Source organism: Somniosus microcephalus, chromosome 5 (genome assembly GCF_052327205.1).
Source record: "Somniosus microcephalus isolate GS21.2 chromosome 5, FLI_Smic_1.0, whole genome shotgun sequence".
In the NCBI taxonomy this organism is placed as follows: domain Eukaryota; kingdom Metazoa; phylum Chordata; class Chondrichthyes; order Squaliformes; family Somniosidae; genus Somniosus; species Somniosus microcephalus.
Window position 1 is genome coordinate 19,565,417 of NC_140991.1, and position 22,262 is coordinate 19,587,678.

The 22,262-nt window shown below is 49.8% G+C and overlaps 1 protein-coding gene across 1 annotated transcript in view; it reads left to right on the top strand.

Annotated features, from left to right (window-relative positions):
* ghrhrl (growth hormone releasing hormone receptor, like) overlaps window positions 1-22,262 on the top strand; it is a 98,637-nt gene that overhangs the window by 16,763 nt on the left and 59,612 nt on the right. The window contains exons 3-4 of the mRNA XM_085987414.1: window positions 7,674-7,781; window positions 10,433-10,530. Coding sequence (XP_085843540.1) covers window positions 7,674-7,781; window positions 10,433-10,530 — 206 coding nt within the window. The remainder of the gene's footprint in view (window positions 1-7,673; window positions 7,782-10,432; window positions 10,531-22,262) is intronic.

Here is a 22,262-nt window from a genome sequence, read left to right on the forward strand (position 1 = left end):
ACCCTTTAATGTCGGTTTACTTTAAGTTAAGTGCGTTGTTCGAATCATAGAATCACAGAAAGTTACAGCACGGAAGGAGGCCATTTCGGCCCATCGTGTCCGCGCCGGCCAACAAAGAGCTATCCAGCCTAATCCCACTTCCCAGCTCTTGGTCCGTAGCCCTGCAGGTTAGAGCATCCCAAGATGCATCTTGCTGCAGGACTGGCTACAGTGGCCTGTTTCAGCGCTGTTCATTCTCTGTAATTCTATGCAAATCCAGCTTCTTTTGAAAGGTATGAGATGAGGCACATTCTACTGTTGCTTTTTGGTTTAATTGCAAAAAATGCTGGAAATACACAACAGGTGAGTCAGGCACTGTAAAGAGGAAAGAAGTTAACTTCTCAGGTGTGTCCAAACCTTTTGTGGTCTTCTGCTCTAAATATCCAGTATCCCGTAGGAAGAGACACATCTCCTCTAATCTATCCTCAACTACTCCATAACTTTGTGGTGTGACTAAAGCAGTGAAGTGATTACAGGTCCATTAATTTTATTGGATGGAAAGTTCTGCTGGCGCACTGATTTATCGTGTGTGGTGGTTACGGTACTGGACTTGTAGCCCAGAGGTTGTGAGTTCTAATCCCGCTAATGCCATGTTGTGAAACTGAATTCATTCAAGCTGATCACTTATGGGCCGGCATCAGAAAAACAAACTTGACCGTGAACGATCCGAGGTTGCTGTAAAAACACAACTGGTTCACTAATACGATAGCAAAATACTGCAGATGCTGGAAATCCAAAATAACAACAGAGAATGCTGGAAAAACTCAGCAGGTCAGGCAACACCCGCGGAGAGAAATTTGAGTTGACGTTTCGGGTTGAAACCCTTCTTCAAAACTGGAAAGAAAATAAAAAGATCGAAGGCAAAGCTGCGATCGAACAAAAGAAGTAAAAGAGACAATAAAAGGTATTAGAAGCCAGATGAGATGGTAATGGGCCCGTGGAGACAAAAGACAGCTGAGATTAGGTGTGAAGTGTACTGGCAGGATAAGGACAGCTGCCAAGTGAGAGAGAGAAACAAAAGGAAAGGGGGGGGTGGGGTGAAAGGAGGACCCAAAACAAAGGGGTGGAAAAAATTAAAAGGAAAAAAGTAATAGGGGCCGAGGTTATGATCTGAAATTGTTGAACTCGATATTGAGTCCGGAAGGCTGCAAAGTGCCTAATCGTAAACTCGAGGAACAGCAAATCATCTTCCGATTCGGCACTTTGCAGTCTTCCGGACTCAATATCGAGTTCAATAATTTCAGATCATAACCTCGGCCCCTATTACTTTTTTCCTTTTAATTTTTTCCACCCCTTTGTTTTGGGTCTTCCTTTCCCCCCACCATCTTTCCTTTTGTTTCTCTCTCTCACCTGGCAGCTGTCCTTATCCTGCCAGTACACTTCACACCTAATCTCAGCTGCCTTTTGTCTCCACGGGCCCATTACCATCTCATCTGGCTTCTAATACCTTTTATTGTCTCTTTTTCTTCTTTTCTCCGATCGCAGCTTTGCCTTCGATCTTTTTATTTTCTTTCCAGTTTTGAAGAAGGGTTTCAACCCGAAACGTCAACTCAAATTTCTCTCCACGGATGTTGCCTGACCTGCTGAGTTTTTCCAGCATTCTCTGTTGTTATACTGGTTCACTAATGCCCTTTAGGGAAGGGACCTGGCCATACCCCCACCACCCATCATCCCACCCAGTCTGGCCTACATGTGACTCCAGTCCCACACTGCGTGAATTAGTCGCGATGCCCTCAGAAGCAAGCCACCCACTTGTACAAGCAATTGCCCTGTTGGAGAAGATGCCCACCACTGCCTCCGCAGGGTAAGGTGACCAGGGAGGGTTATCAGGTGCGGCCTTGCCAGCTTTGTATAGCCTGAGGAGCAAATCAAAAAGAAAATCCTGGTGTGCGTGCAAACCGCACGAAGATCTGCACCGGAAACGCAAATTAACAAAATCTTACACAAGAAGGCCAAACCACACAGGACTTGCATCCCATAATATCACGGGATTAAGACCAAACCAGACTGATTCCTGGGATGGCAGGACTGTCGTATGAGGAGGGACTGGGTCGACTAGGCCTGTAGTCACTAGAGTTTAGAAGAATGAGAGGGGATCTCATTGAAACGTATAAAATTCTGACCGGGCTAGACAGACTGGATGTAGGGAGGGTGTTTCCTCTGGCTGGGGGGTCTAGGATGAGGGGTCACAGTCTCAGGATACGGGGTAGGACATTTAGGACTGAGATGAGGAGAAATTTCTTCACTCGGAGGGCGGTGAACCTGTGGAATTCTCTACCACAGAAGGTTGTGGAGGCCAAGTCACTGAATATATTTAAGAAGGAGATAGATAGGTTTCTAGACACAAACGGCATCAAGGGGTATGTGGAGAGAGCAGGAATATGGTATTGAGATAGAGGATCAGCCATGATCATATTGAATGGCGGAGCAGGCTCGAAGGGCCGAATGGCCTACTCCTGCTCCTATTTTTCTATGTTTCTATGTTGCTAACCACACAGGATTCCATCCCATAATATCACAGGACAGGACCAAACCACACAGGATTCCATCCCATAATATCACAGGACAGGACCAAACCACACAGGATTCCATCCCATAATATCACAGGACAGGACCAAACCACACAGGATTTCCATCCCATAATATCACGGGACAGGACCAAACCACACAGGATTCCATCCCATAATATCACAGGACAGGACCAAACCACACAGGATTCCATCCCATAATATCACGGGACAGGACCAAACCACACAGGACTTCCATCCCATAATATCACAGGACAGGACCAAACCACACAGGATTTCATCCCATAATATCATGGGACAGGACCAAACCACACAGGATTTCATCCCATAATATCACAGGACAGGACCAAACCACACAGGATTCCATCCCATAATATCACGGGACAGGACCAAACCACACAGGATTTCATCCCATAATATCACAGGACAGGACCAAACCACACAGGATTCCATCCCATAATATCACGGGACAGGACCAAACCACACAGGATTTCATCCCATAATATCATGGGACAGGACCAAACCACACAGGATTTCATCCCATAATATCACAGGACAGGACCAAACCACACAGGATTCCATCCCATAATATCACGGGACAGGACCAAACCACACAGGATTTCATCCCATAATATCATGGGACAGGACCAAACCACACAGGATTCCATCCCATAATATCACAGGACAGGACCAAACCACACAGGATTCCATCCCATAATATCACGGGACAGGACCAAACCACACAGGACTTCCATCCCATAATATCACAGGACAGGACCAAACCACACAGGATTCCATCCCATAATATCACAGGACAGGACCAAACCACACAGGATTTCCATCCCATAATATCACAGGACAGGACCAAACCACACAGGATTTCCATCCCATAATATCACAGGACAGGACCAAACCACACAGGACTTCCATCCCATAATATCCCGGGACAGGACCAAACCACACAGGATTTCCATCCCATAATATCACGGGACAGGACCAAACCCCACAGGATTTCCATCCCATAATATCATGGGATAGGACCAAACCACACAGGATTTCCATCCCTTAATATCATGGGACAGGACCAAACCACACAGGATTCCATCCCATAATATCACAGGACAGGACCAAACCACACAGGATTTCCATCCCATAATATCACAGGACAGGACCAAACCACACAGGATTTCCATCCCATAATATCACAGGACAGGACCAAACCACACAGGATTCCATCCCATAATATCACAGGACAGGACCAAACCACACAGGATTTCCATCCCATAATATCACGGGACAGGACCAAACCACACAGGATTCCATCCCATAATATCACGGGACAGGACCAAACCACACAGGATTCCATCCCATAATATCATGGGATAGGACCAAACCACACAGGATTCCATCCCATAATATCACAGGACAGGACCAAACCACACAGGATTCCATCCCATAATATCACAGGACAGGACCAAACCACACAGGATTCCATCCCATAATATCATGGGACAGGACCAAACCACACAGGATTTCCATCCCATAATATCATGGGACAGGACCAAACCACACAGGATTTCCATCCCATAATATCACGGGACAGGACCAAACCACACAGGATTTCCATCCCATAATATCACGGGACAGGACCAAACCACACAGGATTTCCATCCCATAATATCACGGGACAGGACCAAACCACACAGGATTTCCATCCCATAATATCACGGGACAGGACCAAACCACACAGGATTCCATCCCATAATATCACGGGACAGGACCAAACCACACAGGATTCCATCCCATAATATCACGGGACAGGACCAAACCACACAGGATTCCATCCCATAATATCACAGGACAGGACCAAACCACACAGGATTTCCATCCCATAATATCATGGGACAGGACCAAACCACACAGGATTCCATCCCATAATATCACAGGACAGGACCAAACCACACAGGATTCCATCCCATAATATCACAGGACAGGACCAAACCACACAGGATTTCCATCCCATAATATCATGGGACAGGACCAAACCACACAGGATTCCATCCCATAATATCACAGGACAGGACCAAACCACACAGGATTCCATCCCATAATATCACAGGACAGGACCAAACCACACAGGATTCCATCCCATAATATCACAGGACAGGACCAAACCCCACAGGATTTCCATCCCATAATATCACAGGACAGGACCAAACCACACAGGATTCCATCCCATAATATCACGGGACAGGACCAAACCACACAGGATTCCATCCCATAATATCACGGGACAGGACCAAACCACACAGGATTTCCATCCCATAATATCATGGGATAGGACCAAACCACACAGGATTTCCATCCCTTAATATCATGGGACAGGACCAAACCACACAGGATTCCATCCCATAATATCACAGGACAGGACCAAACCACACAGGATTCCATCCCATAATATCACGGGATAGGACCAAACCACACAGGATTTCCATCCCTTAATATCATGGGACAGGACCAAACCACACAGGATTCCATCCCATAATATCACAGGACAGGACCAAACCACACAGGATTTCCATCCCATAATATCACAGGACAGGACCAAACCACACAGGATTTCCATCCCATAATATCACAGGACCAAACCACACAGGATTCCATCCCATAATATCACGGAATAGGACCAAACCACACAGGATTCCATCCCATAATATCACAGGACAGGACCAAACCACACAGGATTCCATCCCATAATATCACAGGACAGGACCAAACCACACAGGATTCCATCCCATAATATCACAGGACAGGACCAAACCACACAGGATTCCATCCCATAATATCACAGGACAGGACCAAACCACACAGGATTTCCATCCCATAATATCACAGGACAGGACCAAACCACACAGGATTTCCATCCCATAATATCACAGGACAGGACCAAACCACACAGGATTCCATACCATAATATCACAGGACAGGACCAAACCACACAGGATTTCCATCCCATAATATCACAGGACAGGACCAAACCACACAGGATTTCCATCCCATAATATCACAGGACAGGACCAAACCACACAGGATTCCATCCCATAATATCACAGGACAGGACCAAACCACACAGGATTTCCATCCCATAATATCACAGGACAGGACCAAACCACACAGGATTTCCATCCCATAATATCACAGGACAGGACCAAACCACACAGGATTTCCATCCCATAATATCACGGGACAGGACCAAACCACACAGGATTCCATCCCATAATATCACAGGATAGGACCAAACCACACAGGATTTCCATCCCATAATATCACAGGACCAAACCACACAGGATTCCATCCCATAATATCACGGGACAGGACCAAACCACACAGGATTCCATCCCATAATATCACAGGACAGGACCAAACCACACAGGATTCCATCCCATAATATCACAGGACAGGACCAAACCACACAGGATTCCATCCCATAATATCACAGGACAGGACCAAACCACACAGGATTCCATCCCATAATATCACAGGACAGGACCAAACCACACAGGATTCCATCCCATAATATCACGGGACAGGACCAAACCACACAGGATTCCATCCCATAATATCACAGGACAGGACCAAACCACACAGGATTCCATCCCATAATATCACAGGACAGGACCAAACCACACAGGATTTCCATCCCATAATATCACAGGACAGGACCAAACCACACAGGATTCCATCCCATAATATCACGGGATAGGACCAAACCACACAGGATTCCATCCCATAATATCACGGAATAGGACCAAACCACACAGGATTTCCATCCCATAATATCACAGGACAGGACCAAACCACACAGGATTCCATCCCATAATATCACAGGATAGGACCAAACCACACAGGATTCCATCCCATAATATCACAGGACAGGACCAAACCACACAGGATTCCATCCCATAATATCACAGGACAGGACCAAACCACACAGGATTCCATCCCATAATATCACAGGATAGGACCAAACCACACAGGATTCCATCCCATAATATCACAGGATAGGACCAAACCACACAGGATTTCCATCCCATAATATCACAGGATAGGACCAAACCACACAGGATTTCCATCCCATAATATCACAGGACAGGACCAAACCACACAGGATTCCATCCCATAATATCACAGGACAGGACCAAACCACACAGGATTTCCATCCCATAATATCACAGGACAGGACCAAACCACACAGGATTTCCATCCCATAATATCACAGGATAGGACCAAACCACACAGGATTTCCATCCCATAATATCACAGGATAGGACCAAACCACACAGGATTTCCATCCCATAATATCACAGGACAGGACCAAACCACACAGGATTCCATCCCATAATATCACAGGACAGGACCAAACCACACAGGATTTCCATCCCATAATATCACAGGATAGGACCAAACCACACAGGATTTCCATCCCATAATATCACAGGATAGGACCAAACCACACAGGATTTCCATCCCATAATATCACAGGACAGGACCAAACCACACAGGATTCCATCCCATAATATCACAGGACAGGACCAAACCACACAGGATTTCCATCCCATAATATCACAGGATAGGACCAAACCACACAGGATTTCCATCCCATAATATCACAGGATAGGACCAAACCACACAGGATTCCATCCCATAATATCACAGGACAGGACCAAACCACACAGGATTCCATCCCATAATATCACAGGACAGGACCAAACCACACAGGATTTCCATCCCATAATATCACAGGACAGGACCAAACCACACAGGACTTCCATCCCATAATATCACAGGACAGGACCAAACCACACAGGATTCCATCCCATAATATCACAGGACAGGACCAAACCACACAGGATTTCCATCCCATAATATCACGGGATAGGACCAAACCACACAGGATTTCCATCCCATAATATCACGGAATAGGACCAAATTTCACTTTAAAACAGTATCAGGGAACTGTTACTTCAAATATCGCTGCCCACGCTGAAACTGAATTCAGTGCTGATCGATTTACCCAACTTGTCTTCCTGTATGTTTTGTTTCTAGGTTGCAGGATGATGTGGGATGGTGCGTTGTGCTGGCCCTACGCTGCTCACGGAGAGACTGTCAATGTCTCCTGCCCAGCTGTTTTCTTACAATTTAGCCCAATCTTAGGTAAGAATTGTATAGTCTGCATGGAATGTTACACGTTAACTGTGAATAAGATTTGACAATTCATCCATTGTAAACCAGACCGACTTCTCGCCCGTCAATGCATTCTCAGAGTAATAACCCTGAGGTGGGCCGAAGAGAGAGAGAGTGAGTGACATAAGAAAACTACTAGGCACTTGGTCTAAGTATTAAACAAAGCTTTAATCAACTGTTTTTCAACATGGAGATCTAGTTGTGTCCTTCACTAGTTCCTGTTAAAGAATATCCTGAGCAAGCTGGGCCCATGCCCGAGTAGTTATACTCTCCCTGGACAGCGCCACCAGCAGGCCGCCCAGTATTATTTCATAAGTCATTTCCACATGAATGACAAGATTCATGTCAGTGAGTTTGCTCTTACCATTGACCTTAGCGAAGTTGGACATTCATCAAAAAGAATGTGCTTACAGTGGAGCCAAGCATAGTGACCAGAATAATTCTTCTCCCAGTGTGCGAACATTGATTGGAACATAGAAAGATAGATGAAGAAAGACCAAGCCCCATCTGGTTCACCTTCTACTATCCTGGTTGTCACATGATACAACGATAATGGGAGTTGTTGGCTAACCATAGCAATCAATCTCGATCAATGAGTCTACAACAGACCCAGACACGAGGTGAGGGAACCCCCAGTGGCGGAGAGCTTTGGGCACCGTAGGTCCAAAGTCACCTGTTCCTCCCAAGCACCTTACACTCACCACACGTCATGTGCCGAATTACTCATATACAGCCTTCCTCACTCCGTTTTTATAGCCCATTTACTGTTGGGCAAGTTGGTATGCCAATCATTAGGCCGCAGTTATAGAACAGAGCAGAGACCTGGGCCTCCTTGTGCACCAGTCGCTGAAAGTAAGCATGCAGGTGCAGCAGGCGGTTAAAAAGGCAAATGGTATGTTGGCCTTCGTAGCGAGAGGGTTTGAGTACAGGAACAAGGATGTCTTGCTGCAGTTGTACAGGGCCTTGGTGAGACCACATCTTGAGTATTGTGTGCAGTTTTGGTCATCTTATCTGAGGAAGAATGTTCTTGCCATGGAGGGAGTGCAGCGAAGATTCACCAGACTGATACCTGGGATGGCAGGAATGACGTACGCGGAGAGATTGGGTCGATTGGGCTTATACTCGCTGGAGTTTAGAAGAATGAGAGGGAATCTCATCGAAACTTATAAAATTCTAACAGGACTAGACAGACTAGATGCTGGAAGGATGTTCCCTATGGTCGGGGAGTCCAGAACCAGGGGTCACAGTCTAAGGGTAAGGGGTAAGCCATTTAGGACAGAGATGAGGAGGAATTTCTTCACCCAGAGAGTGGTGAACCTGTGGAATTCTCTACCGCAGAAGGCAGTTGAGGCCAATTCATTAAATATATTCAAGAAGGAGTTAGATATATTTCTTAAGGCTAAAGGGATCAAGGGATATGGGGAGAAAGCAGAAACAGGGTACTGAATTTGGATGATCAGCCATGATCTCATTGAATGGCGGAGCAGGCTCGAAGGGCCAAATGGCCCACTCCTGCTGCTATTTTCTATGTTTCTTGGGGCCGTGGAGATTAAAAATATTCGGGGCTCCCCTGCCCACCTTGGGTTCCATGGAAAGCGCACTCCCCAGGCACTGTGTCTGGGTGGGGAGGAGGTCATTCGGCCCCTCCTGCCAGTGTTCAGGGCTCAGCCTCGGCCCAGAGTAATCAGCGGGCGGCAGAACAGATTCCGACATTTGTCACTCAGCCCGAGAGGGTGGAGTTGCACCTTCTCCTTGATCTGCTGCAGCCCTTGTGATGATGGTGTTCCCACGACGGTAAGTAATTCCAGGGTTTGGACCCAGCGACCATGAGGGAACGTTGGATCCTGGAATTCCCCACCTATCACCATCATGGGGAGTGCCGACAAGAGCAACAATGTGCATTTATACAGCGCCTTCAATGTAGTAAAACATCCCAACACACTTCACAGGGACGTAATCAGAATTTTTTTTTGACACTGAGCCATTGGGACAGGCGACTAAAAGCTTCCTCAAAGAGGTAGGTTTTAAGGAGTAGCTTAAGGGAATAGAGAGAGGCGGAGAGGCGGAGAGGTTTAGGGAGGAAGTATCTAGAGCTTAGGGCCTAGACTGCTGTAGGCACATCAGCCAATGGTGGGGTGAAGGAACCATCACCACACGGACTGCAACGGTTCAAGAAGAAGGCTCACCACCACCTTCTCGAGGGCAACTAGGGATGGGCAATAAATGCCGGCCTTGCCAGCGATGCCCACATCCCGAGAACAAAACAAAATACTCTCCTTCTGGAATACTTTCTCTAATATTGTCCCAAAGTACTCCCCTGCTTTATATATAGATATCGGCAGAAGTGTTAGAAAAAAGTCAGACTTCCACATCGGCCCTCCTTGCTGCTAGGTTACTCCTGTGACACCGTGCATCATGGGCATCTCCATGGAAAGCAGGGAGGCCGTGACTTTGGACCAGTCTGAGAGAATGTTCCAGAGTTGCCTGACCCTGGCCAGCCACGGTGCCCTCTGGGTGTGTGGCAGACGAAGAAAGATTGAGGAGGGAGTCTGTGATTTTTTCAAAGTGGATCTTTAGATTACAGAGCCTTCGGGCGATTGACTAATGGATCTGTTTGACAGGTACAATCACGAGAAACTGTACAAGTGAAGGATGGTCAGATCCATTGCCAGCAGACTTGACCGCTTGCATAACGGATGCGGCAATACTCACGGCAGAGGTGAGTGTTTTCTTCTGAATGAGGAGCACCATTGAAGATAGCCTTTCTGGTACTTCCACCCTGTCCACATCACTGGAATGGCCCTAACTGGAGTCATGACCAACATTCTTTGCAACCCTGGAGCATTATCCTTCCTCATCCTCTTCAAGGATGGAGATAGTGGAGAAGTCGAGAGAGGTGATGGAGTCTTCCACATGGTCAACCTCATCATTCTCCTCCAAGGCTCTCTTCCATTGTCCATCGCGGTACCTCACATGGTTCTATTCACCTCTTTCCCATCGTAGCCAGGGCATCTCAGCAGTAGCGTCTCTTCCCACCTCCGCATCATCATCTCCAAGTACCTATCCTTGGTCCCCTCCTATTCCTTATCTACATGCTGGCCCTTGGCGACATCATCCCTCTCTAAATTTCATCTCGTTCAAGTTCGGCTGCCGGTAACCTTTTGTAGCCTCGCTCATCACCTCCCTATCCTCACTGAAGTTTCTATCCTTGTGTTTAAATACCTCCATATACAAACCGCTCCTTATTTCTGTAACCTCCTCCAGCCCTAAAGTCCCCCCCACCCCGCCCACCCCCACAAACTCTCCATTCTTCTGATGCCTCTTTGGAAATCTCCCCTCCCTTCGCCCCACCATTGGCAGCAGTGCCTTCAGCTGCTGAGGTCTTTGGAATTCTCTCTCTGAACCCCTTCACCTCTCCACCTTCCCTCAGCTCCTTTAAGACCCACCTTACAATCCAGCTCTTTGACCAAGCTCTTGGTTACACATCCTAAACTCTCCTTCTTTGAACCAGCATCAGTTTTCCTCATGCCTCTGAGTAACACACTGGGACAATTAGTGTCACTATATAAACGCAAGTTGCCCTTTCTAGTAAAAGATGATAAGCCGGTACCGGAGTGTCTTGTGAAAAGGTGTTAAGGTGATGATAATGGTTGATGATGGGGGGAAGTAGGTCGGGTTTAATCTAGTCCAGGTCAACCATTGCTTTGGCCCCACTGAAATTGTATTTCTGCATGATATTGAACTTCTCAGCCTGATGCAGGAAGACTGCGCCAGGTTAAAGGTGGCTTCCCAAGAACTGATATGAATCAACAATCGAGATAGATGCACATTCATTTTTCAAATAAATACCTTTGAGGTCCCCTCTTGAGCTATTCAAGACCATAATTCCTTAGATAATGAAGCAGTTCATGCCTGCAATAAGCACCTGGTCAACATCCATGCTTGGACTGATAAATGGCAAGTAACATTCACGCCACACAAGTGCCAGGCAATGATCATCTCCAACAAGAGAGAGTCTAACCACCTCTCCTTAACATTCAATGGCATTACCATCATCGAATTCCCAACCATCAACATCCTGGGGCTCGCCATTGACCAGAAACTCAACTGGACCAGCCACACAAATTCTGTGGCTCCAAGAGCAGGTCAGAGGCTGGGTACTTTTTTGCGGCGAGTGTCTCACCTCCTGACTCCTCAAAGCCTTTCCACCATCTACAAGGCACAGGTCAGGAGTGTGATGGAATACTCTCCACTTGCCTGGATGAGTGCAGCTCTAACAACACTCAAGAAGCTCGACACCATCCAGGACAAAGCAGCCCGCTTGATTGGCACCCCATCCACCACCTTAAACATTCAATCCCTCCACCACCGGCGTACCGTGGCTGCATTGTGTACCATCTACAAGATGCACTGCAGCAACTTGCCAAGGCTTCTTCGACAGCACCACCCGAACCTGCGACCTCTACCACCTAGATGGACAAGGGCAGCAGGCGCATGGGAACACCACCACCTCCAAGTTCCCCTCCAAGTCACACACCATCCTGACTTGGAAGTATATCAGCCGTTCCTTCATCGTCGCTGGGTCAAAATCCTGGAACTCACTCCCTAACAGCACTGTGGGAGGACCTTCATCACATGGACTGCAGCGGTTCAAGAAGGCGGCTCGCCACCACCTTCTCAAGGGCAATTAGGGATGGGCAATAAATGCTGGCCTTGCCACCGACACCCAGACTTGGGGGCGCTCACCACCATATCTCACAGGTTAGCCCATTGTTGAAAATGTTGTGTAGCGGGTACTGGATCCCGACTAACAACCCAATATCGTCTGCAGAAAAAGCCCACTGCGATACTGTCAAAAGCGCTACTGGCAGAAAACACTCAGGCCATTCTTCCTGTGTGAGCCAGGACAATGAGGTTAAAACTAGAACTCACTGTTTTGTTCACTCACTCCTGTATCGTGCGATGTGGAGACATTAGTTATTAAGGCTTTGAATTCATTTGTGGCCCCCTCCTTTCCTCGTACTTATTTTCTCTCCTCCCTCTCCTGAAATTATGGACTCCTCGCTGGGGTACAGCTCTACGCCTGCCAGTTGCCCACCAGCAACCCCTATTCACCTGGGAGGTTTGAGATGAGTATTGGCAGGTTGCTCAAATGGAAAAGGTAGCCCAACTGAGCTTGATACTCTCCTTGCCTCTGCGCATGTGTGTCCAATGGAGCCTGACGTAAGAAAACTACTAGGCACTTGGTCTAAGCGTTAAACAAAGCTTTAATCAACTGTTTTACAACATGGAGGTCTAGTTGTGTCCTTCACTAGTTCCTGTTAAGAATGTCCTGTGCAAGCTGGGCCCGTACCCGAGTATTTATACTCTCCCTGGACAACGCCACCCGCAGGCCGCTCAGTATTATTTCATAAGTCTTTCTTTCATGAATGACTGATTCATGTCATTGCCGATGGACGGAGATCAGGACACTCCAGCGACAACTTTGTGATGAGGGCAGATGTCGTGCTTTTACCACAACCCCGGAGTGGGCCTTTGGTGTAGCGGTAGCATCCCCGCCACTGGGCCAGAAGGCATAGGGTTTCGAACCCCGCTCCAGACAGTCCCGGCAAGTGGAGTTGGAGCTCCGGCTCTAAATTCTGGGTTGACATCCAGCGGGATACTTGCGTCCGTGGGTGTGGGTGGCCCCCCCCCCTCGTATGGGTTGTGGGAGCCCGTAAAACCCTCCCGCCATAGGACTAACCACCCTAATGGCTGGTACGAAGATGGTTACGGTCACGGAAGGAGCGTTAATCACGGCCAGAAATCCTTCCACCACTTCATACAGTTCCCCAAAGGGAACAGTGTGAAGACACGTATGACGACGACCACAACCCCAGCTGGGGCCAGCCCGGGCATCAATGGTTTTCCATCTGCAGTGAGGAAATCATCAGAACCACGGTCGCGAGCCTACTATCTCTGTCCTACCCCACTTGGGATTTGGAATTGGGAAAAGATGGTGGCCTTGGGAAGAGGTGGACAATGAACTGCACGCTATCAAGAGCCTGGTGGAAAAGATGGGGAAAAGAGGATTGGGGATAAAAGAATGCAAGTAGTTCAAAACCACTGGGGGTTTTCCCTCGCCTAATACCTGGGTCTGTTGTAGACTAATTGATAGAGATTGATTGTTATAATTAGTCAACAAATCCCACTATCATTGTAACAGGCTGGCAGAAGGTGAACTAGATGGATCTTGGTCTCTTGTCGTCTAGCAATTTCTTTGTTCCTATTTGTGTATCATCTTTGAAAAACAAAAAACAATATTGGCACTGACTGTTCCCTGTTAAGTACCTTTCCTAGCAAATAAAATTCCATTAATTAGGCTGGTAGAATAATGAGACCTAACTTTAAAAGATTATCAATGAGCATCTGCGTCTTTACAATTCTTTGTTTATGTTTTCAATGTTCTCCCTTCACAAAGTGAAGCGCCTGGCTATGATTCATAGGTTACACTATCAATTAATTCATAAATCACTAGGCCACCCTCACTGGCTCAGTGTGCTTATCATGGAATCATAGAATGATAGAGCGCAGAAGGAGGCCATTCAGCCCGTCGTGCCAGTGCCGGCTCTTTGAAGGAGCTGTCCAATTAGTCCCACTCCCTCTGCTCTCTCCCCATAGCCCTGCACATTTCTCCACTTCAAGTATTTATCCAATTCCCTTTTGAAAGTTATTATTAAATCTGCTTCCAACACCCTTTCAGGCAGCGCATTCTAGATCACAACACGCTGCATAACATTTATTTTCCTCATGTCGCTTCTGGTTCTTTTGCCAGTCACCTTAAATCTGTGTCCTCTGGTGACCGACCCTTCCATCAATGGGAACAGCTTCTCTCTATCTGCTCTGTCTAAACCCCTCGGCCTAGAAATTCATTAAGGCGCTGCCAGCTTTGCGCCCAGTTAATGCCTAAAGAGTGATTTTGCGCCAGAAATGAGTTTGCGCAGATATTCAGCGCAGCGGTATTGGCGGCGGTAGCCGTTAGCGCTGCGCCGGCACTGATGACGTCATCGGTGTGCGCAGTGCCCCGGTTCCGCCCCGAAACCGGCCCGATCCCCATATTTAGTTGCGGCCGCCTCCTCCGAAGCGGCCGCAAACAGCGACCAGAAAATGGGGCCGTCCTGCTGCCTTAGTGGGGCGCTTTAAAGCGGAAGGTGCGACCGGCTGCTTTTTCGGCGGCCGCCTGCCCACACCTCCTTCCCCGGCCTCCTCCACTCCCCCGCCCCCCCCCCCCCCCCCGCGGCATTGCCGGCTGCTTTCCGCGAGCCCGGCACTTCTCCGTGGTGCCGGGCTCATTTGCCGGCACTATCCAGCGGCGATCTCCCCGTTGCAGGCAGCTCCCCCTTAAGAGAAGGAGGAGGCCTGCAGTACCGCAGCCTGCCGCTCTGCAGCGGCTGGCGCAGCGACGCCAAGAGCGCTGATATTCAGTGTCAGCGCCCCAAGCGGAGGCGGGCACACCCTGGTATAGCACCCGGTTCCGAATTGGGGCGCTAACAATGAATATCTGACGATCGCTATAGGCTTCCCGCCCAGCGCTAACTTTTGGGCGCTAGCCAGCTGGCGGGGCCATAGTGAATTTCTAGGCCGAGCACCTCTATCAAATCTTCCCTTAACCTTCTCTGCTCTAAGGAGAACAACCCCAGTTTCCTAGAGTCATAGAATGGTTACAGCACAGTAGGAGGTCATTCAGCTCGTTGAGCCCATGTGGCTATTTGCACCTGCAACTCACCAATCTTATTTACCACACTTCGTGCATTCACTGTAAACCTATCTTAGACATGCTAAAAAGCAGAAGCAGCATGCTATAGATAGGACTAAGTGATCCCACAACCAACGGATCAGATCAAAGCTCTGTAGTCCTGCCACATCCAATCGTGAATGGTGGTGGACCATTAAACAACTAATGGGAGGAGCAGGCTCCATGAATATCCCCATCCTCAATGATGGTGGAGCCCAGCACATGAGTGCAAAAGACAAGGCTGAAGCGTTTGCAACCATCTTCAGCCAGAAGTGCCAAGTGGATGATCCATATCGGCCTCCTCCTGGGGTCCCCAACATCACAGAAGCCAGTCTTCAGCCAATTCGATTCACTCCACGTGATATCAAGAAATGGCTGAGCACACTGGATACAGCAAAGGCTATGGGCCCTGACAACATCCCGGCTGTCCTGCTGAAGACTTGTGCTCCAGAACTAGTTGCACCTCTAGCCAAGCTGTTCCAGTACAGCTACAACACTATCCGACAATGAGGAAAACACCCAGGTATGTCCTGTCCACAAAAAGCAGGACAAACCCAATCCGGCCAATTACCGCTCCATCAGTCTACTCTCAATCATCAGCAATGTGATGGAAGGTGTCGTCAATAGTGCTATCAAGCGGCAACTTACTCACCAATAACCTGCTCACTGATGCCCAGTTTGGGTTCCGCCAGGAGCACTTGACTCCAGACCTCATTACAGCCTTGGTCCAAACATGGACAAAGGAGCTGAATTCCAGAGGTGAGGTGAGAGTAACTGCCCTTGACATCAAGGCAGCATTTGACTGAGTGTGGCATCAAGGAACCCTAGTAAAACTGGTCAATGAGAATCGGGGGGAAAACTCTCCATTGGCTGGAGTCATACCTAGCACAAAGGAAGATGGTTGTGGTGGTTGAAGGTCAATCATCACAGCCCCAGGACATCGCTGCAGGAGATCCTCAGGGCAGTGTCCTAGGCCCAAACATCTTCAGCTGCTTCATCAATGACCTTCCCTCCAACATAAGGTCAGAAATGGGGATGTTCGCTGATGACTGCACAGTGTTCAGTGCCATTTGCAACTCTTCAGATAACGAAGCAGTCTATGCCCGAATGCAACAAGACCTGGACGATATTCAGGCTTGGGCTGATAAGTGGCAGGTAACATTCGTGCCACACAAATGCCAGGCAATGACTATCTCCAACAAGCGAGAGTCTAACCACCGCCCCTTAACATTCAACGGCATTACCATTGCCGAATCCCCCACCATCAACATCCTGGGGGTCACCATTGACCAGAAACTTAACTGGACCAGCCACATAAATACTGTAGCAACAAGAGTAGGTCAAATGCTAGGTATTCTACGGCGAGTGTCTCACCTCCTGGCTCCCCAAAGCCTTTCCACCATCTACAAGGCACAAGTAAGGAGTGTGATGGAATACTCTCCACTTGCCTGGATGAGTGCAGCTCCAACAACACTCAAGAAGCTCGACACCATCCAAGACAAAGCAGCCCGCTTGATCGGCACCCCATCCACCACCTTAAACATTCACTCCCTCCACCACCGGTGTACTGTGGCTGCAGTGTGTACCATCTACATGATGCACTGCAGCAACTCGCCAAGGCTTCTTCGGCAGCACCTCCCAAACCCGCGACCTTTTCCACCTAGAAGGACAAGGGCAGCAGGCGCATGGGAACACCACCACCTCCAAGTTCCCCTCCAAGTCACACACCATCCTGACTTGGAAATATATCGCCGATCCTTCATTGTCGCTGGGTCAAAATCCTGGAACTCTCTACCTAACAGCACTGTGGGAGTACCTTCACCACACGGACTGCAGCGGTTCAAGAAGGCGGCTCACCACCACCTTCTCAAGGGCAACTAGGGATGGGCAATAAATGCTGGCTTTTCCAGCGACGCCCACATCCCAGGAACGAATAATAAAAAAAAATTCTTGTATTTTCTCTTAGTCTGACCACACCTAATACCGTAATATCTCTTACTCTAGTGCTGTCTGTATCTCCCACTCTTTCATGCATCTTATTCCTCTTTTCTACTCCTATATGCTGGTGCCCATCCCCCTGCCCAATTAGTTTAAACCCTCCCTGTTATATCCGTGTATCTTAATGTTGTGTCCTTCAATAATCAGACAACAGACTGCAGGGAACGATTAACAGGTGTTTACTGAATGAGGGTTACTCTAGAACTAACTGTACAGATCACTACTCAGGGTTTATATACAGGTGCGGTCACTGCCGGTACTACAGTATACAGGAGCTGTAAAAAGTAGTTCTCTCCCTTAAGGTATATATACATTACATACATTATGTGGTAAACCACTTTTATCGTTCACTATCGTTACACTATAGTTATCACTGTTGTATTGTTCTCACTGTTCTCACTGTTGTATCACGATACGAGGTCGCCTCTTGTCGCGCTGTTATACCTGGGCTGACCACCTCCGACTCCGCCCATGGCTCCACCTACCTGCCCAGGTATAAAGGTAGTCGACTGGCTGGTATTCCTCCTTGTTGGACCCGATCACCCACGAGGGTGGGCTCTGTTATTTAGTCAATAAAAACCTTTAGTTACGTTCCTAACTCGTCGCTTTTTATTGGACGAATTGATAGGTATATCAATTTTATTGACTAAATTTTAAAGATGCCTACTACTGGCCAGCCAGAAGCCCTCCCAGAAGCACAGCCACAGCAGCTTTCAGACACCGGGCTACACCAGCCACACCAGCCGGCTTGGCTGCAAGCCCTCAAACCACCGTACCTGGATCTAAACCCACAGGCAGCAAACTCAGCCCTCAACTTCAAACACTGGCTGGACTGCTTCGAATCCTACCTGGAAGAATCCGGCGTCCCTCAGAGATCCAAACTAAGAGTTCTGAACGCCCAAGCGAGCCCGAGAGTATACGCACTCATCCAGGACACGACTACATACGAGGCCGCTATCAACCTACTGAAACAGCAGTACCGGAGCCCGGTAAATTACATGTACACCAGGCACCTCCTGAGATCCCGCCCGCAACAGCCAGGAGAGTCTGTAGCTGAATTTTTACGGGCGCTAAGAGCACTCGGCAGGAACTGTGACTTTAAAGCGGTGACGGCTGTTGAAAATACGGAAGATAATATCCGCGATGCCTTTGTGAAAGGCCTACGGTCCGACTACTCACGGCAAAGACTGCTTGAAGCTAAAGACCTCGACCTGGACAAAGCTGAAGCCCTCGCTCTCTCCCTAGAGGTGGCCCATCAGGACCAGGAGGCGTTTTCCAGGTACTGCTCGCGACCCTGGGACTCGGGCCCGACCCCTACCGCAATACCCTTCGCAGCGCCGCCCCCGGGACCTACCTCAGCGTCGGCGTCCCGGACCCGACCGGGACCGCCACCCCCCGGTACCGGCTCCGACATCGGGCACCCGCGATCGGGCCGCCGGCTGCTTCTTTTGCGGCCAGGAGAAGCACCCGAGGTCGCGCTGCCCAGCCAGGAACTCTACCTGCTCAACCTGCAGGAAGAAAGGCCACTTCTCTAAGGCCTGCAGGAGCGGATCTTCAGAGGCCAGCAGTGCCTCATGCGAACTGTGGGGGCGGCCATCTTCTTTCAAGGCAACTGAGGCCAGCATCCCCACACGTGAGTCATGGGGGCGGCCATCTTTGATCAAGGCAACCGACCCCAATAGTGCCTCATGTGAGTTATGGGGGCAGCCATCTTCTCCGCCATTTTGTCCTACCTCGTGGGAGACGCCATTTTACCCACCACGCCCGACTGCCACCGGGCCCCCGGACCCGACGACCGCCTCGCCCGCAGACGACAACGACTCGCTTACCTACACACTAGCCTCCGTCACTCTGGATCAAGCCCGCCCACACCACCTGTCCAAGTCGATGATGGACATCAAAGTAAACGGCCACGCCACGACCTGCCTGTTCGACAGCGGAAGCACGGAGAGCTTCATCCACCCAGACACGGTGAGCCACTACTCCCTCCCTGTCCTGCCAACGTGCAACCGAATCTCGATGGCATCGAGGTCCCACGCCACGGACATTAGCGGCTACTGTGTTGTGACCTTGTCGGTTAAGGGTACGGAGTATAACAATTTTAAACTCCTTGTCCTCCCCCAGCTCTGCGCTGCCGTCCTACTAGGGCTGGACTTCCAATCCCACCTCCAAAGTGTAACCCTAGCATACGGTGGACCCCTCCCCCCACTCACAGTCGACAACCAGCGAATGTTAAACCGCCCACCGCGTAACACCTGCAGCCTATCCACCCTCAAGGTGCCGCCACCTTCCCTGTTCGCTAACCTCACCCCCGACTGCAAACCCGTCGCTACCAAGAGCAGGCGGTACAGCGCTGGGGACAGAGCCTTCATTAGCTCTGAGGTGCGGCGCCTCCTGAAAGAGGGCATTATCGAGGGGAGCAACAGCCCCTGGCGTGCCCAGGTCGTGGTCGTTAAGACCGGCGATAAAAATCGCCTGGTCATCAACTACAGCCAGACCATAAACAGATACACCCAGCTGGACGCATACCCCCTTCCCCGCACATCTGACATGGTCAATCAGATTGCACAATACCGCGTATTCTCGACCATCGACCTTAAGTCGGCCTACCACCAACTCCCTATCCACCCCGAGGACCGCCAGTACACCGCCTTTGAGGCGAATGGGCGCCTATACCACTTCCTTAGGGTCCCCTTCGGTGTCACCAACGGGGTCTCGGTCTTCCAAAGGGAGATGGACCGGATGGTTGACCAGAACGGACTGCAGGCCACATTCCCCTATCTAGATAACGTCACCATCTGCGGCCGCGACCGGCAGGACCATGACGTGAATCTGGAGAAATTCCTCCGTACGGCCCAACGGCTGAACCTCACCTACAATAAGGAGAAATGTGTGTTTAACACCTCGCGCCTTGCCGTCCTTGGCTGTGTAGTAGAGAACGGACTCATCGGCCCCGACCCCGAAAGAATGCGCCCCCTCATGGAGCTACCCCTCCCCCACTGCCCTAAGGCACTTAAGAGAACCCTGGGGCTCTTCGCCTACTATGCCCAATGGGTGCCCAATTATGCGGACAAAGCCAGACCCCTCATGAAGTCCACATCCTTCCCCCTCACGGAGGAAGCGTGCGCGGCCTTCTCCCTCATCAAGGGAGACATAGCCAAGGCCACAATGCACGCAGTGGATGAGTCCATCCCCTTCCAAGTGGAGAGCGATGCATCCGACTTCGCCCTAGCCGCTACCCTTAACCAGGAGGGGAGGCCGGTGGCCTTCTTCTCAAGGACCCTACAGGGCCCCGAGATCCGACACTCGTCGGTCGAGAAGGAAGCCCAGGCAATTGTGGAGGCGGTACGGCGCTGGAGGCATTACCTGGCAGGCAAACGATTTACCCTCCTCACCGACCAACGTTTGGTTGCTTTCATGTTTAATAACAAGCTGAGGGGCAAAATCAAGAATGACAAGATCTTGAGGTGGAGAATCGAGCTATCCACCTACGATTATGATATCTTGTACCGGCCAGGTAAGCTGAACGAACCCCCTGATGCTCTTTCACGAATTACATGCGCCAGCGCGCATATTGATAGACTTCAGACCCTCCACAACGACCTCTGCCACCCCGGGGTCACCAGACTTTACCATTTCATTAAGGCCCGCAACCTGACCTACTCCATCGAGGAGGTCAGGACCATGACCAGGAACTGCCAGACCTGCGCCGAGTGCAAACCGCACTTCTATAGGCCGGACAGAGCAAGCCTGATCAAGGCCACCCGCCCCTTTGAGCGCCTGAGCATCGACTTTAAGGGGCCTCTACCGTCATCTGACCGCAATGTGTACTTCCTCAACATCGTTGATGAGTACTCCCGTTTCCCTTTTGCCTTCCCCTGCCCAGACATGACCAGTACGACGGTCATCAAGTGCCTGAACGACCTCTTCGCCTTGTTCGGGTTCCCGAACTATATACATAGTGACCGGGGCTCCTCCTTCATGAGCGAGGAACTCCGTCAGTTCCTACTAGCGAGAGGTATTGCAGCAAGTAGGACCACCAGCTACAACCCCCGAGGGAACGGCCAGGTGGAAAGAGAGAACGCGACGGTATGGAAGGCCGTCCTCTTAGCCTTAAAGTCTAAGGGCCTCCCAACCTCCGGCTGGCAGGAAGTCCTCCCGACAGCGCTGCACTCCATCCGGTCACTACTTTGCACTGCCGTTAACGCCACCCCCCATGAACGAATGTTTGTTTTCCCCAGGAAGTCGACTACGGGAACCACTCTACCAACCTGGCTGACCTCTCCGGGGCCCGTCTTGCTGCGAAAGCACGTGAGGGCCCATAAAACGGACCCCCTGGTCGAGAGGGTGAACCTCCTGCACGCCAACCCCCAGTACGCCTACGTGGCTTACCCAGACGGGCGGGAGAACACTGTCTCCTTACGAGACCTCGCACCCTCGGGCACTCCGGAGACACCACCTTTACCCCCCCCCACCACCCCCCCAATTCCAGCCCAGGTAGACGGCATGCCGGAACCCCACGAGCCTTCGCCGACCACGCAGACACCAGCATTAACACCGGATAATGCAGCACCGCCGCTGCGACGATCGGAGAGGCTTACGAGGCCTCCGGACAGACTGACATACCAGAACTGGTAGTACACTTCACCCCGCCGGACTCAAATCTAAACAAGGGGTGA